The 17409-nt window shown below is 40.8% G+C and overlaps 1 protein-coding gene across 4 annotated transcripts in view; it reads right to left on the bottom strand.

Annotated features, from left to right (window-relative positions):
* ADAMTSL1 (ADAMTS like 1) overlaps positions 1–17409 on the bottom strand; it is an 879784-nt gene that overhangs the window by 340259 nt on the left and 522116 nt on the right. For all 4 annotated transcript variants that reach the window (XM_079789992.1, XM_079789993.1, XM_079789994.1 and 1 more), the window contains one exon: positions 4571–4616. In XM_079789992.1, the coding sequence (XP_079646118.1) occupies positions 4571–4616 (46 nt within the window). The remainder of the gene's footprint in view (positions 1–4570; positions 4617–17409) is intronic.

Genomic DNA, 17409 nt, shown 5'->3' with positions numbered 1-17409 from the left:
ACCTTTGTGAGGGGCCACTGGGAAGATCTCTGAGCCCTAAATGACTCACTTGATTGGCTTGCCAGTTCATACCTACTGTGCCTCCTAACAGTATCCTTAGTCTTTCCTTCCAGAAAGAGAGCCTTTCAACTTCCCTGGAAGAAAAGCAGGGAGTATAAATACGGAAAGGTTAGATGAAATTTTTCCTTAAGAATGAAAAGAGTCTACTGGGACCCACTAGAAATAGTGTAAGAAGGTATCCTGGCTATGAGAACTATGCAAACATTATGGGAACTTGAACTTTCTTATTGATATTGATGCGCTCTGTAGAGCGGTTAACAATAAAACTTTAAAATTTATGAACTAATTTTTTCAGGCAAGCCAGAAAAATTGGGAAACTGAGGAGATGTTTTCTCTTCCTTGGCCTTGGGGAACAAAAACCCAAAGAAATGTTATATTAGCAGCTCTACAAAGAATAGAAAAAGTGTGCATCTTTGGAAGGGACATGGTTCAGAAGAGCCCCAGGAAGCTGTCCAGGGTTTAAGGAGTGACCCTGCAGACTTAGCTAACAAGAGACCCTCAAGTTTTTCCAAAACAAGTATCTGAAAGGAGAATATTTAACGGAACTTAACTGAATATTTCTGAACTTCTTAGTTTGAAAAAAAAATTGGAATGCGATTATGAAAAGATCCTTTCTTATGAGATGTTTTTATTTGTTTTCTTGGCAATGTTGCTTCTGTCATGGCCAAAAGCCAGAGGGGGGGGGGGGGGGAACACGCTTCAAATTATTTGAATACTCTAGGTTCTCATAAAAAACTCAGTGTCAGTTTGATTCTACAAGCTATAAAGAGCTGGCTCGTGCAATGCTCTGGATTTTAAGTCATATTGGGTCAGAGTCTTAGTCCGCATCTGTCCGTGAAAATGCTCATAATGACAGCAAGGAAATTGTGGGCTGTTTCTGAAAAGCTTTAAGGAAAGGGCAAGCAGACATCTGCTCATGTTGTTTTAGGCATTCATCTACTTGGGATAGTTTGGACCCTTTCCACTATTCTAAAAATTAGAAAGAAAAGGGTAAGGTAAGAAGATTCTTTAATAACATCATGGTGCATGTTTTTGTTTTGTTTTTTTAAAACTGATATATAAGATATCACTACAATAGAAGGGATAGTAAAGAAAACCAATAATCTAAAGTACATTTCCATTGAAAAAAAGTTCATAAAATTTCTAAAACTCATTTAGTCAATACCATTTTTTAAAAATTAAAACACACACACACACCTATAGCAGTTGTGTGTGCACACGAGTGTGTGTGTGTGTGTGTGTGTGTGTTAAAGGCAATGATATAACTCATGTTATCTGGCATCTTCTGTTCTTAATGAAAATAGAGAAATGAACTAGGCAAAATTTTCCATTGAATAATTACTCTTACTTCCAATGATCATGCTTTTTAGTTCCTATACTCTACCTGGTCAGGCATTTAAAAATTTATACTTTTCATTCACTTTCTCTCTCAACTCATTCTGAATACAGGTCACTTCCAATGTCCATTTTCTCTATTACGGCTTCAGTGCAGAACTTGTCAGACTATGTCCTTGCCCCTGCTGACCTCTGTCAGATCAAGCTCTCTAACCTCAGTCGAGCCCTCTTTGCTACTCCGAAATCCTTTTCTTTGGCTTTGCTGGCTTCCACTCAATTTGCTCAGTGGCTCTTCCAGGCCTTTATGCTCACTCTCCCAAGTCCAGCTCACCTCCTTCACTTTCAGCAGATGACTTAGAACACTTCTCTGCAGAGACACTGGAGCCTGCTCTTCAGGCACAGCCTCAACGGCTCTCTTTTTCAGAAGTCTTTCTATACCGTCATCCTTTCTTTCTCAGTTTGTGTCTGTTTTCTAAGAAAAAGTACAGGTCCTTTCCTTTATCAAGATTCCTCTTCTTCTTTCATCCACTGTCTCCTTTGGCATCAAATATACCCTGACCTCCACATATCACCCGTCTCTCCCTCTAGATCAACTGACCTTTCAAGAGTCCCTCATTGTAAACAAACAATCCACCCACCCTTTTGTGAGTCTGCAAATGATGAGATGTCTCTGTTAATATTTTATAAGAATAACTTATACCCACAGACTCCATTTCCTTATGAACGTATTTCTCTAATCCCCTGCAGTCTTGATTTCCTAATACACTATAGAAATTACTCCCCCATTGGCCTTTTTGCATATTTCAACCTCTTGGCAACACTTATCCTACTGAACACCTTCAGAAATTCTCTCTTATTTCTTCTTTTACTTCTCTCATGGTGACTTTGATAGCTTACTTGGCACTATGTTCTCTTTCTACCTGAATACAGATATTTATCAAAGATCTGAGATTCTCTTCTCTCATCATTCTGTATACTCTACCAAACAAACTGCTACCAAATTTTCAAATTCTGTATTTCTTACTTTGTGTTTCTATGGTTTGAGTCTCGATCTCTTTCCTTAGATCAAACCCCCACTGCCTCGTTGAACATACTATGTACAAGTCTAGTCTTCATGTCCAACTCAATGGTGTCCCTAAAAAAAATTTATTATTGTCTTTTCCCAAATCTCGTCCCAACTTTCTTACTTTTGATAATGACACTTCCCATTCTTCCAAAAACCCTTTTGCATTTGGCAAATATCTATTGTATGGTTATAATATGTGAGTCATAAGTTCTAGGCATTGGGGATACAGGAGTACACAGGATGAATGAGGCTCCTGTCCTTATGAAATTTACTTTCTATTTTGGGAAAAGAGAAAACAAACAAGTAATTAAATAAAATAAATTTGGTAGAGGCAAATGCTATAAAAAAAAGTAAAATGTGCCCTAGCCAGTTTGGCTCAGTGCATAGAGCATCAGTCTTGGACTGAAGGGTCCCAGGTTCAATTCCGTTTAAGGGCACATGCTGGGGTTGCGTGCTTGATCCCCAGTAGAGGTCGTGCAGGAGGCAGCCAATCAATGATTCTCTTTCATCATTGATATTTCTATTTCTCTCTTCCTCTCTGAAATTAATCTATATACTTAAAAGCCTAAGCGATGGTCTGACTGTTCGACTGGTAGTTATGACCACCAGTGGCAGACACTCCGACTGGTAGCTATGACACCCACTGATCACCAGGGGGCAGACGCTCAACGCAGGAGTTGCCAGGCTGTGGTGACTTGGAAGCAGCATTTCTTGGGTGACGCACCAAGGAACCAGAGAGGAGGGAGCCCGACTCTGGGGTGCATCACCTGAGAACTGCCCTCTCTCAATCCGGGACCCCTCAGGGGATGTCAGAGAGCCGGTTTCAGCCAGATCCCCACGGACCCCACCTGTGCACTAATCCGTGCACTGGGCCTCTAGTAAAAAAATATTTTTTAAAAGTAAAATGTGATTGATAGACTATTGTGAGGGATGAGTTTGGGCTGTGGAACAACCAAATTAGATAAAATGGTTCAGGAAACCTCTTTGAGGAGGTGGCATTTGAGATGAGACTAGAATAAGAAGAATGACCGTCATGCAAATAATGAAGAAAAAGCTTCTCTAACAGTGGGATCAGCAAGTGCAAGAGCTCTAAATGTGCACATGCCTGTTTTCTTTATTCCCACTTCAACGCATCACTCTGATTTTAATTGCGTAAGTCTTATAGAGTTACCTCAATTTTTATCTCTTTTGTATCTATTTCTTCCTGGTTAAACTTTCATTACTTCTCGCTCTCCATCTATTTCACCTTCCAGTGCATCCCTTGTATCTCTACACAATTAAACTTCCTAAAGTAAAACTATAATTTATACTCTTGCTCCAAAACTTCTAGTGACAATCCCCCTCCCCCCATTATTCCTTGAACTATTATAAACTTGGAGGTGTAACATTAAAATTTGTTCATGGTGTAACCTCAAAATATCTTTCAGTTCTTCTCTTCCATACTGCTAAACACATTAGTGTTCAGAGCCATCTTAGATATTCCTGCCTCCAAAATTCCCCATTATGTCTCCTCCACACAATTTGGGCAAGTCACAGCCCACCCAGCCCTCTTAGCCCTACCTCAAATAACCTTTTCCTTGAAGACCCTTCATATTTCTCTCTGTTTTTAACCCACAAAGAACTTCTTCCCAACATTTGTCATATTTTGATTTGTCTTCCTTCTCTATATCTCTTACTATATTCAAGAGATGTTTTAAGATAGTGATCATGTTATTTATCCTTGTACTAGTGTAATGCCTCACATTGATGGCATTGAGTAGTATTTGTTGAATGAAGGAATGAAATGAATTTATTAAACCCGAGTTGATTAATACTTATTTCATGACACCCCAGGTGGTTTCCCTTTTGTCGTTCCTTTTATTTGTTATCTTGAGACCTAGATATAAAAACTTACTAGATATGAAATAGTCTAGTAAGTTTCAATATGGCCACATTTGAGGAACATTAAAAATACTTATTTTTCAATGCTGCATAATCCATGTGGTGTGAGACAAATCACTTTCAGTGAAGTGCTAATTGATTGATTTCTGCTCAGGATATATAAAACTGCTTAGCATTATTCAGTGCTTAAAAAATACATGATCACAATCATATAATCTCAATACGTACCACGTTACTGCAAGTTCTGTATCGAATATTTCTTCCCTCACAGCTCCTAGGAGACAAAAAGAAAAACAAACACCTCATTACTAACTATGAAAGGCTCAATATTTGAACTATCCTATATAATAAAAGGGTAATATGCAAATTGACCCTAATGGCGGAAAACTGGGAACTGGTCGCTATGACATGTACTGACCACCAGGGGGCCAACGCTCAATGCAGGAGCTGCCCCTTGGTGGTCAGTGTGCTCCCACAGGGGGAGCTCTGCTCAGCCACAAGCCGGGCTGATGGCTACAAGTGCAGAGGTGGTGGCGGGAGCCTCTCCCATCTCCTCGGCAACGCTAAGGATGTCCCAGAGGGAGTGGGCCTAAGCCAACAGTCAGACATCCCCCGAGGTCTCCCAGGCTGCCAGAGGAATATCTGATGCCAGCTTACGCCTGATCCCCCGGGGAGTGGGCCTAAGCTGGCAGGTGGACATCCCCCAAGGGGTCCTGCACTGTGAGAGGGTGCAGGCGGCTAAGGGATCCCCCCCCACCCCGAGTGCATGAATTTTCATGCACCAGGTCTCTAGTTTCCTTATAAAAAGAATTCTCTCTTAATACTCATATAAATGCCTCTCTTTTCTTCTGAGTCCGTTCTTAGTGGAGTTATACTCAAATACTAAATTGAGCAGATCTAAAGAAGTTGTACATGTAAGAATTGTAACTAAGCATTTGGTTGTTAAAATAAGTACTTATACTTAGTTCTTATTTAACCAAATAAATATAAATGCAAGGTTTTCTGTAAAGTATTAATATTAAGTGAATCCCATCTTAATTATTTCTGGTATGAAACTGGAGATATTTCACAGAAAAAAACTTAAAATTGTGAATATGATAAAAATTACACTTACTGTTTAACATGTCTTATAAATTATAAAATGGATATAAAAAGTCATAATTGTTAAAGAATTATTTTTATTTCTAAAATACATGTTCATTGCAGGGATTTTAGGAAAGAAAGATTACCTAGAAGTAAAAAAAAAAAAAAATCCTTCATAGTTGCCTCATCTAAAGATAATCACTATTATTTTGATTTATTAATTTCCAGTGAGGAAATAAATCACATCACTTACACAATTTTGCAGCTTGTTTTTTCCACTTATAAATTTTTGAAGGTATTTTCCCACAACTTCACAACATATTGAGAGCTACATAAAATTCCATCAACTGATATAATTTGTATAATCATTCTTCTATTACTTAAGTAATGTCCAATTTGGGGTTTTATAAATGAGAGTGTAATGAACCATATCCATGCATATGCTTTACCTAAATTTCTGACTATGTCTTTAGGGTAGATAAATTTCTAGAAGAATTACTGGACTAAAGGGAATGAACTTTTATAAGCTCTTGATAAATTACATTCCATAAACTTTGTGCCATTACATACTCCAATTAGCAATACATGGGAGTTTTCATATTACTGAACTCTTGTGAACAAAAATAATCAATTTTTGATTAAGCATTCAGTGATGACACAAGAGCAGCAGTTCTCTGCTCTTTTCAAAATAAGTCACAATGACTTAAATGTTAGACTTGAAACAATAAAAATCCTAGAAGAAAACATAGGCAGTAAAATCCTGGACATTTCTTGTAGCAGGATTTTTTCTGATATATCTCATCGAGCAAGGGAAACACAAGAAAAAATAAACAAATGGGACTAGATCAAACTAAAAAATTTTTGCATAGCAAAGGAAACCATCAACAAAATGAAAATACAACCAACTGAATTGGAGAACATAGTCGCCAACGATACATCTAACAAGTGGTTAATATTCAAAATTTATAAAGAACTCATACAACGCAACACCAAAAAAAAAAACAATCCAATTTAAAAATGGGCAAAGGACCTGAATAGACACATCTCCAAAGAGGACGTATAGATGGCCAATAGACATAGGAAAAAATGCTCAGTCACTAATCATTAGACTGATAAAAATTAAAACTACAATGAGATATCATCTCACATCTGTCAGAATGGCTATCATCAATAAATCAACAAACAAGAGGTGGTCAGAGTGTGGGGAAAAGGGAACAGTCGTTCACTGTTGGTGGGAATGTAGATTGGTGAAAAAGGAGAAGGGATTAAGAAAAAAAAAGTCATAGACACAGACAACAGTATGGTGATTACCAGAGGGAAAGGGGAGTGGGGGAGATAGGAGAGGGTAATGGAGGGATAAATGGTGATGGAAGAAGACTTGACCTGGGGTGGTGAACACACAATAGAATATACAAATGATGTATTATAGAAATGTACATTGAAACCTATAAAACCCAATAAATTCATTTAAAAAGTCACACTTAAAAAAAAACAAGTAAAAATCTCTATATATATATCTATATATATATAAAAGCCCAGCAAATGAATAACTGCTAGCAGGCCCAGGGTGAGGCTGAGTCTCTGCACCTATCAAATACCTGAGATAATCCAGACTCTGGCCTGACCCCACCAGCTGATGCAGGCCCTCTAAGGTGTGTTCTAGAAAGAGTGCGGGGAGCTGGCATAGATGGATAGCAAGAGGGGACGTGACTGTGGACCTCTCAGGGAGGCTGTCCTGATGGCTGAGGATCCTGGAGCATGGCTACCCTGAACATCCCCGATGGTGTCACCGACCTGGCATCACACATCAAGGACATTCACCGAGTGGCTTTGGGGTGCAAAGCTCTCCGCCAGGTTCCTCCAGGACACAGAACACACCTTTACCCAAGACATTACCCCGAAATAATCCGCTCAGACTAATTTCCTCATTCAGCCAACGCTCAGAGGGCGGGTCCACAGCCGCTCAGCTGACCGGGATGAGCAGTGCTCCCGCAGCAGGCCAACCCCAAGGCCACACCCCCCACCAGTGCACGAATCCGAGGACCGGGTCTCTAGTATAATATAGAATTCTGAGAGAATGATTATACTAATAACTAACAATTATGGAGTTTGAGGAATATTTCTAAGTTTGTAATATTAATTTATTTAATCATCTCAGGTACCCTGGGAGTCAGGGTACTATCATTTTACCCATTTTACATATGAGAAAACTGAAACTTAGGGAGGTTAACTAACTTGCCAAAATTGCACAACTATTAAGTAACAGAGCTGAGATTTACTACCAGGCTATCTGGCTTCAGAGCTTACACTCATAACCATGATGCTTTACTGCCTCCTAATTCACTTGTTTGTCCAACAAATGTCCAATGAGCTCTTGTTATGTGCTAGGCAATGCATTTACTTCTGGGAATGAATATGACTTGGTTTTTGCTATTAAGAAAATCATTCAATTATAATTTAGTGAAAGGAATGCTAAATAGCATGTGCTAGGTCTGAGAATGTTATCAAAAAGTAAATGTCATCTGAAAATACAATTACACAAAGACTCTCTTAAAGAGATGGAAAGGTCCTAGGCTTAAACACTTGACCATAACCAGATTGACTATATTAATATGGATTAACAAGAAAATGTGGCCAAGAAAAGAAAGAGCTGGCCAGGCATTAGAATCATAGAAAAGAGGAGAATGCCAGAGACATGGTTGTCGGTGCCCAGCCTCGCAATGTCCCAGGGAAAGGACTCATAAACTTGAAATCCTGCATGTCCCATTGGCAAGGATGCTGCCATCACGATGTGGATGCCTCACACTAACCACGCTGCTGCCAATGAATGTTCCGTTCCTCCCAGGAATTACCCTGGTTCTGATGCCATGTTGACCAAACATCTTGCCAAGAGTGATCTGGCTTTTCATGACTGCGCAGTGTGCTGGTCATGCTGACATGAGTATTCCGGTCCATGTGAGAGACAGTTCTATTTTTAGTTGTAGGTTAATAAACTGGCATTTTAGTTTCAGACATTAATCTCATGGGTCAAGTCACTGAGTCCACCTCCCAGACAAGGATCCGTGCTTGGTGTGATTACTGAAAAATATCAGGTTTCTGGGTCTAAAAAGATGCGAGCTAGGCTCCAGTTGATGGTACACTTACAAGGTAATGAATTCTACAACCCAGAGGCCTTTGATAGTGTGCCACTGAGACATCAGAATTGGCAGAATGTGAGATGTTTTTCGATTTTGAAATTCCAAGTGCATATGTGACATAGTGCAGTGGATAAGAGTACCCAGTTTGAAACCAGAATCCTCTTTCTGGAATCCTGGCTTTATTCCTCAGTTTTTTTATATATCAGTTTGTCATTTGTAAACTGGGATACTATTACTTATCTTCTGGGATTATTATGGAGATTATCAGGTTAATATTTATGAAGCACTTCCAACAATGCCTAGCTCGTAAGTAAACACAGTGTAGAAATTTAATAAATCAATTAAATGCATAATAGAGGTAACTATAATAGATATTGAAAGGGGGTTAAGGATGTGTGGAGAAGAAACTGTAGGCAGAGGCACAGAGGTATAAAAATATATGTTATATGTGCAAATTTTCAAGCAGTTTTGTTTTGTTGGAGTTTGGGTTTATGTGAGGAACTGTAGGAGATGAGATAAATACCTTCTAAATTTGAACTTGGCAACAGGCAAAGAGAACTCATTGAAGGTTTTAAAACAGAGAGGATACAGTGTGGACTTCTTGCTTTTAAAAAGTGAAATATGGTGTTAATCATTAAGACCTTAAAACCCACTGTTTTTCATCTCCTTTTATTTTCTTTTCCTAACTTTATCTCCCTAAACGGGAGAATGGAAACAAATCGGAAGTTGGGATTTGGAGTTCTGGATGCTGGACTTTGCTCATCTCCTTGCATACGCCTCTTATATTCTCAGGGGGTCTTCGCTTTTCCATCTGTCAAATGGATATTGGAATGGCAGTGCATACAGTTATGATCACCAACTGAGATAACTTACAAAAGCTTTGTCCACATGCCAAGGGGTTATTATAGAGATATTGTTCGCTAGAAACAAAACAAAACAAAAAACCAAAAAGCAGAAAACTACTTGCATTAATAATTTAAATGAGCCTTTGCCAAGGATTTCAAATTATAAATTCCCACACATGTTTTAAAAGCACCTTCGGATAATGGGAGATGTAAGCATGTACTGTAAAATATTGATTTAAAATGCTTCAGCAAAAATAAAAGAAAAACAAAAAAACTAGCAAAGAGAAACACTTGTTGCAATTCCCAAAGACTATCCTGTGATCATCTAACATCTAATATTAACTTGCCAATACTTTAATTCTGTCCCTGAATTAAGTATTCCATTTGAATATTCTACTACTTACTTAGTGAGAGCTTCTTTAGTTTAACTGACTGAAATATGCTATTAAGGTGGTAATGCTTGAATTTGGAAAGATCCTCGTTATTGAAAAACATTATCAAGTTGTGAATAATAATAGTGATACCAGCCTCTACTATGTATTGTGTGTCTGCTATAGGTATCTGGCCCACTGTTAGGTATTTTGTGTACATTATCACTAATTTTCCAACAACTCTGTAATAGACAGATGAGAAAAGTGAGGCTGAGAAAGATTAGGAGGCTTAATGTCATATACACAGAAAAGAGAGAACTAGGGATGGAAACCCAGGTTTGTCTCACTCCAAAGCATATAAAACAATAACAAAATTAAAGGAACAAGATATGCTTAAGATGCACAGAATACTAACACGAGATTAAATCTGGGAAGCCGAGCAGAGAGTTGGCCTGGGGGTTAACTGTGCTTTATTATTACTACACCAATACATCAGCCGCTTCTCAATTCTGGTAAATCCACTTCTAGTAAGTACAGGGTACCTGGACACACACTGTACACTTGGAACATTTCCAAGGCAACTACACTTGTCAGTTAAATGCGATGTGAAAGAACTTCAGGACAGAGCAGCTTGAGTTTTTTAAAAGTTCAAATTTATTAAACCCGAATATAAATTTTACTTAAGTAATGTAGTGACTCTTCCACCGCAAGAATTCTAATTCTTGCCAAGTGTGAATTTCTTCATCCAAGGCACTTGTCTGGGCACAAAAGCCTCATCTGAGAATTAAACAGTAAAATATATTTTCTTTTTCTCCTTTAAAAAAATAGTTTGTTAATATAAAACAGCTGAATAGTTCCCTTCAGATTCAAACAAAATGAAATCTGCCTCTTGGAATAAAAACAAACTTTAGAAATTTTAGTCCACAATGGTGTCTGAGGAAAGCTATAGAGCCCTGATCACAGAGAACGCAAGTCAACGCATCCTCTCTACAAAAACTCTGACGTAGCAACAGGCCCGTGTCGAGGGCGGTAAGTACTGTGCCAATTAAGGACTCAGAAACTGGTCCAAGTATGAAAGAACAAGATATAAACAAAAATATATCCAAACCAAACTTGTACAGAAAGTTCCTTATTTATTTCAGCCCTTGACGCCGGGCCCATCATTTATGAATGTGGACTAATTCCTTCTCTCAAACGTGGAAATCACCTCCATCACAAGTTATTTCCAAATTATTCAGATTTTAATTCACTCTTGATAAGATTAGCATAGGCTTGTGGCATGTTTTTCTTCATCTCTCATGAACACATAATGAGCTACCCAAACCCTTCCAATCCCCAGATCCTGATATGATCTCCGTTTCAATGATCACAATGTAACGACCTGAGAAGACATGAGTGGCCTTGGAAAGTTAAAAGCTCGCTTTCCAGGCTTTAGCAATGTGTTGGCTTCTCCTCTCTGCTTATATAATTTAAGTCTTCAAAAGAGAAAGGCATATTTTTTAAAAAATTTTCATTAGGAATAAAAATTTTGGGTCAACTGCATCCATTTTTTTACCTTAACATTCTTCTTATCTCCTGTCATCCTTCTGGTGACATATCCAGATGCATCCTGGGTGTCAATGAACGGTTCCGAGAAAGTCTGGTAACTGTGGGTTGAAAACCTGAGTCCTGAAGGTCTTCAGCCCACAGTTGCATCAGGTTCAGGAAGCTTTGCCTTTGATTCGGAAAAGCAATGAGTGCAGCTAAGTAAGAACGGGGCTTGTATTTCTCTGAATACCTCCTACGTTTTAAAAAAATATATTTTTATTGATTTCAGAGAGGAAAGGAGAGGCAGTGAAAAACAGAAACATCAATGATGAGAGAGAATCATTGATTGGCTGCCTCCTGCATGCCCTGTCCAGGAATCAAACCATGACCTCCTGGTTCATAGGTTGATGCCCAACCACTGAGCCACACCAGCTGGGCTGAATACCTTCTACTTTATATATATATATATATATTGATTTCAGAGAGGAAGGGAGAGGGAGAGAGAGATAGAAACATCAATGATGAGAGAGAATCATTGATTGGCTGCCTCTTGCACGCCCCACACTGGGGATCGAGCCCGCAACCCACGCGTGTGCCCCTGACCAGAATTGAACCCGGGACTCTTCAGTCCACAGGCAGATGCTCTATCCACTGAGCCAAACCAGCCAGGGCTACCTTCTACTTTTTAAATATAAATTATTGGGCAAAGGATTTTAAAATAGGACAGTCCATCTGCTTATGTATCTCTCTAATTTTAGTCATCCAAAAGGAAACTGAATTCTTTGCAAGAGAGTAGACATAAAACCACAGCAGCAATTTGAGCCAGGACACTGGGTCCCTTAAAGTGGGTCCTGAAACAACCATGGATTAGACAAGACAAGTGCATCTGCAGGCGTAGCCAGGCCTCCCTGCAGTATGGGAGCCCTGTTTTCCTCCCTCACTTCACATGAGCAGTTCAGTCCTCAGGGGAGCTATCTAGCAGGAGGACGTCCCCAATGAACCAGGAAAAACACTTCTACATTTCTGGGCTTTTTACAAAGATCTCAAGAGAAATAGTGACTTCTGAGAACACCTGAGAGAACCAAATGCAAACACATTGTTGGGCTGCTTTTCATTTTCCACAGACACATTATTGTGAGAGGTTCTTTCAGGAAACAACACTTGATGCCAATCAACTTCGCCATCAAAAAGGAAGTCATATAAACCTCCGGACCCTGTGTGTAAAGCTATCCCCAGATGCTCACTGTCCTCATCCATGGGTCAAACTGAATGCTGAAAACCTACGGGCGAGAACTGGCGTCCATGCATAACAGATGGTTAGTGATGATGGTCTTGCCTAGCACGTGGGGGAGAAAGAGGAGCTAAATGACATGCCATCCCTGTGGTTCCATAAGTCCCTTGTTCTCATCTTTCCCTTAGCTCTCTGCTGTACTTTTTGCTCAAAAAGGTCATTCTTTAATTCTCTGTATTTTAATTTAATTCTCTCCATGTTTAAAATAGTTACTCTTTAATTCTAATTTAGTGTGCCTTTCATCAGAATCAAATGAGCCTTGTTCGTGTGGAAACTCTACTGGTATGGTTGTCGGTCCTAACAAGAGGAGTCCATTCACCACTGTCCCTTCATTAAAAAGCATCTACATCAAAATAGAGCGTGGTTATCAGGGGGGAGGGGTGGCAAGAATTGGGAAGATGCTGTTTAAATGAACTTGCTCTTAGTAGATAAGTCCTGGAGACCTAATGCATTGATAAGAGACAACAATATTGTACTATAAACTTCAAAGTTGCTAAGATCTTAATTGTTCCCAATACCAAAATAGAAATGATAATCATGTGACATGATAAAGGTGTTAGATAACACTAAAGTTATAGTCATACTACAATATATCAGTGTATCAAATCAACATGTTGTATACCTTAAACTTATGGAATGTTATATGCCAATTATATCTCAATAAAAATGTATCTACAGATATATATATATATATATATATATATATATATTATGTATTAAGATATATATATATATATATATTCGTTACACACTCTATCCTATATAATAAAGAGCTAATATGCAAATGGTCATCACGCCCTCACGCCTTCACACTGTAACTGCTCAGACACTCAACACTGGGGAGTGAGGAATGGGGACCAGCCAGGCACAAATGAGCTTGCGAGAGACGAATGGGGACCAGCCAGGCTGTGGCCTGGGAGAGGGACAAGCCTCCGGCCCTGCGGTCCCAGGCGCCAGTGGCTGTACCTGCGCCTGTGGCCTGGGAGAGGGACAAGCTGCCCACCCGCGGTTCCGGGTTCCAGTGGCTGCACCTGCGCCTGCAGCCTGGGAGAGGGACAAGCTGAACACCCTGAGGTCCTGGGCGCCAGCGGCTGGGGCTGTGGTCCGAGAGAGGGACAAGCCACCCGCCCCGTGGTGCTGGGCACCTGCGGCTGCAGCCGGGTGACACCTCCCGCCTACAGTCCCCTGTGGCTATGGTTGGCCTGAGTGAAGCCAGCCTGGGTCCTGTCCTGGGTGCCTGCAGCTGGCCAGAGGGAGGGAAGCCCAGGTCCTGGGTGCCTGCGACCAGCCGGAGGAGGGATTCCTGGGTCCCGGGTGCAAGGTGAGACAGATGCAGTTAAGGGTGATCAGGCCAGCAGTGGAGCAGTTAGGGGTGATCGGGCCAGTAGGGGAGCAGTTAGGGGTGATCAGGCAGATAGGCAGAGGCAGTTAGGGGCAATCAGGCAGGCAGAGGTGGTTAGGGGCGATCAGGCAGGCAGGCAGGCAGGCAGAGGGGTTAGGGGCGATCAGGCAGGCAGGCAGGCAGGCAGGCAGGCAAGTGGTTACGAGCCAGTGGTCCCAGATTGCAAGAGGCAGTCAGACATCCCCCGAGGTGTCCCGGATTGGAGAGGGTGCAGGCTGGGCTGAGGGACCCCCCACCCGTGCATTAATTTCGTGCACTGGGCCTCTAGTCTCCACATAATTGGAGATGTTTTAGTGTGTATAACTTTATTAACATATGTAGATTTGAAGTTTTCTTAAACAAACATTTAATGAGTGTATATTACTCTGGATGATGACTTTGAATCGTCCTTTACCCTTCCAACCCCCAACAGAGCCATGTGCTACCAGACAGCCACCTATCATAAATAACAAACAAAATTGCTCCCAATATTTTCCATCACAATCATGTTGAATCTAGTAACACTTGATTCAATCTTGTTAAACCTGCTCTTTAACATTAAAAGGTGTCTTCTTCATGGCAAACTTCACAGTTAAATCTCCTTCCTTAGACCAAGCCACCAAAATTCTAGGAATAATGCACCCCCAACACACAACCGCCAGTGGAAAAACACCTTGAAAAGAGGAGACAGGGGTTTTGGTGCGAGGGGACCTCCAATGTGTACATAAAAAATATCTCTAATTCCTTAAACCTCTAGTCAAAAGGACCCCGAACCCTGAGCAGGATGCCCATTCGTTTCGCACGGCCTCTTCTGCATGTGATGCATCACGTGACTCAGATTAGTGCTGAGGGAGAGATTTATTTTTTTTCTGGGTAGATAGATATACAAGCCAAATTATTATGACAACTTGATAAATGTAGCTTTTGAAAATGCTTTCTGTTGTAATAATACAACAAACAACAAGGAGGCATGCTGCCAGGCCTCATCCATCAGTAGGTGAGCTGCCTGGGAACAGACACAGCCCTGGTGTCACACTAGCTCCTCGCAATCTGCCAGAGGCCTAAGGGGTGGGGGGAAGAGAGAGAGAGAGAGAGAGAGAGAGAGAGAGAGAGAGAGAGAGAGACCGCCTTAAAGCTGCATTTTCAAAGCAATTTTAAACAGAATATGAGGTAGTGGCGGTCCATGTCGAAAAACAGTGCCATGAATTGAGGCCTTGACTTAAAAGTGATTTTTTGGCACAGGTAACTTATTTTTGTAACCTCCGTTTTATAATTCAACACCTCTGCTCTATACTAATATCTTATTTTAAAAACATTCTCAATGCTGTCCCAGCTTGGAGGCTCTGATTTATGTCTACAGAGAGAGTTAATGTGGAGCCCAAATTCAATATAAATGGAAATGATGTAGGTTTAGGGAAAATGTTCTAAGATGACAACTCCTCTTGTTGTTTGATCTTCTCTCGACCATAGGTCACCGAAGACAGCTTCTCTGTACTTTTACGGATTCTTTTGCATTGGCTAAGAGGCTGCGGAGCTGTTAAATTAAAATTTAGACCCATGTGAGGATATTACAGATTGAATTTTGGAGTTTGTCCTGCGAGTTTCAGAGTGGTTTATTTGTTATTATGAGTGTTTGGTATGTTTTAAATTACAACTAGAAAACTCGCTGCCAATTTTTTCCCCCAAACAAGTATGATTTTACATATCTCTGCCTGTTCTTCAAAGACAGACATGCTGCAACAAAGCCTCATGTTTTCACAAATATGGACTGGGGTTATGAAAAAGAGGAGCGTGCTCATGGAATCAAAAAGGAAAGAAGAAAGAACAATGACATTGCAAACCATCACGTTCATGCCCAGCATCTAAGGAAGCCAGAATCTGTTCTGAGTATCCCGCTCGGACAATCGACTGAGACAACGCACAGTACACGGTGTGAAAGTGAAAATGAAGCCTGGGCAGGGTTTCCTGGTGAACAAGGTTGTGTATAATGCTTTCTGATTTACAGTCACTTTCACTTATTGAGCATCCAGTCTGAACCAGTATTAAGCTAGGCATTGTGAAAGATGAAAGAATGATGACTTCCCTGACCCTTATCAAAGTTAAAGTTTAGTTGAAAAAAATTCCACATGAGTCCAAAAAGAACACACAACAGTATAACGCATAGTCAACAACTAATGGATGTGGTCTGGATGTTAAACATAGAAGGAATTCGGCAAAGGGGCAGGTACATGGCGGGAAGTAACTTATGAAGATGTATCTTAGGTGGGTCTCCAAGCGGGTGATAGAATAAAGGGGAATTCAAAAAATAGCCTTCCCTCCCTATTCCTGCTTCCCAAAATACTACAGCAGGTTCTTAGCTCTAATAGTCACTTCAATTAATTCACTCAATACTCACTGGGTACCTATTATATGCAAGGCAGGAAGATATAAAAACAAAACAAGATAAAACCTTGGTTCACAGTGCTGATAGTCTAATGAGGGCCAGTGTCATATAAGTAATTCTAACACAAGCCAGACTATGTAAATGTGATTATAATGCCTTGTGAACACAGCACAGTGACATTAAGGGCCACTGCTGGAAGTAAGTTTAAATGACACCTAGGATTTTGACAGTGGGACGTGGGCAGCGAGAGCCACTGTAGGCGAGGAGGCAGAGTCTGCAGAGGGCTGGTGCTTTAACAAACGAAGACACAGTCCTGCAGCTGCCCTGGACTCTTCCCTTTCAGCAAACATTTTCTTTCTTTTGTGGAAGGGTTATTTCACCCAGCAAAATGTGTGTGAACACACACACAAAAATGAGTTTTAAAATTCAGTCTAGGCCAGAATGCATAGATATGTCTTCATCACCCTTCTCATGCCATCTGATGCTGACAGCTATAGATTTTTAATTTAATTTTTTAAAGATTTCAATTACAGAGCGCTACCCAATAGATTCACAAATGGCACACCCAAAGGTGGTCTCGGCAGGCAGAGTCCCGCTGGGGGTGGGGGGTGTTAGCCTGCTCCGTAGGGTCAGCCCCTGCACAGCAGCTCATCTGCTGCGGTCATGGCCAGGACTCACAGTCAGTCAGCCTGAGGGTCAACCCCACCCACTGACATGCCAACAGCAATCAAGGCTCAACTACAACAGGAGGGTCACAGTTCACGCAACAGACTCCCAGAGCACCCAGGTGACCAGGGAGACTGCGCCTCTGGGCCCCACAGGGCACCTACTACATAAGGCCACCCTGCCAACACTGGGTGGTTATTAGAAAACATATTTTTGCTTCTTTATTTGCTTTTCTCTCCTACAGTCTATGTGTTTGATCTTTGAGCCTCAGTGCCCAGCAAAGTGCCTGTTCGCCCTCCACAATCACTTACTGAGAAAAGAAGAAAAGGGAGGAAGGAAGGGCGGGAGGGAGGGAAAGAAGGAAGGGTCAAAGGAAGAAGGGA

This window comes from Cnephaeus nilssonii (genome assembly GCF_951640355.1).
Source record: "Cnephaeus nilssonii genome assembly, chromosome: 14".
In the NCBI taxonomy this organism is placed as follows: domain Eukaryota; kingdom Metazoa; phylum Chordata; class Mammalia; order Chiroptera; family Vespertilionidae; genus Cnephaeus; species Cnephaeus nilssonii.
This window is presented reverse-complemented; position numbering and strand designations above follow the sequence as displayed.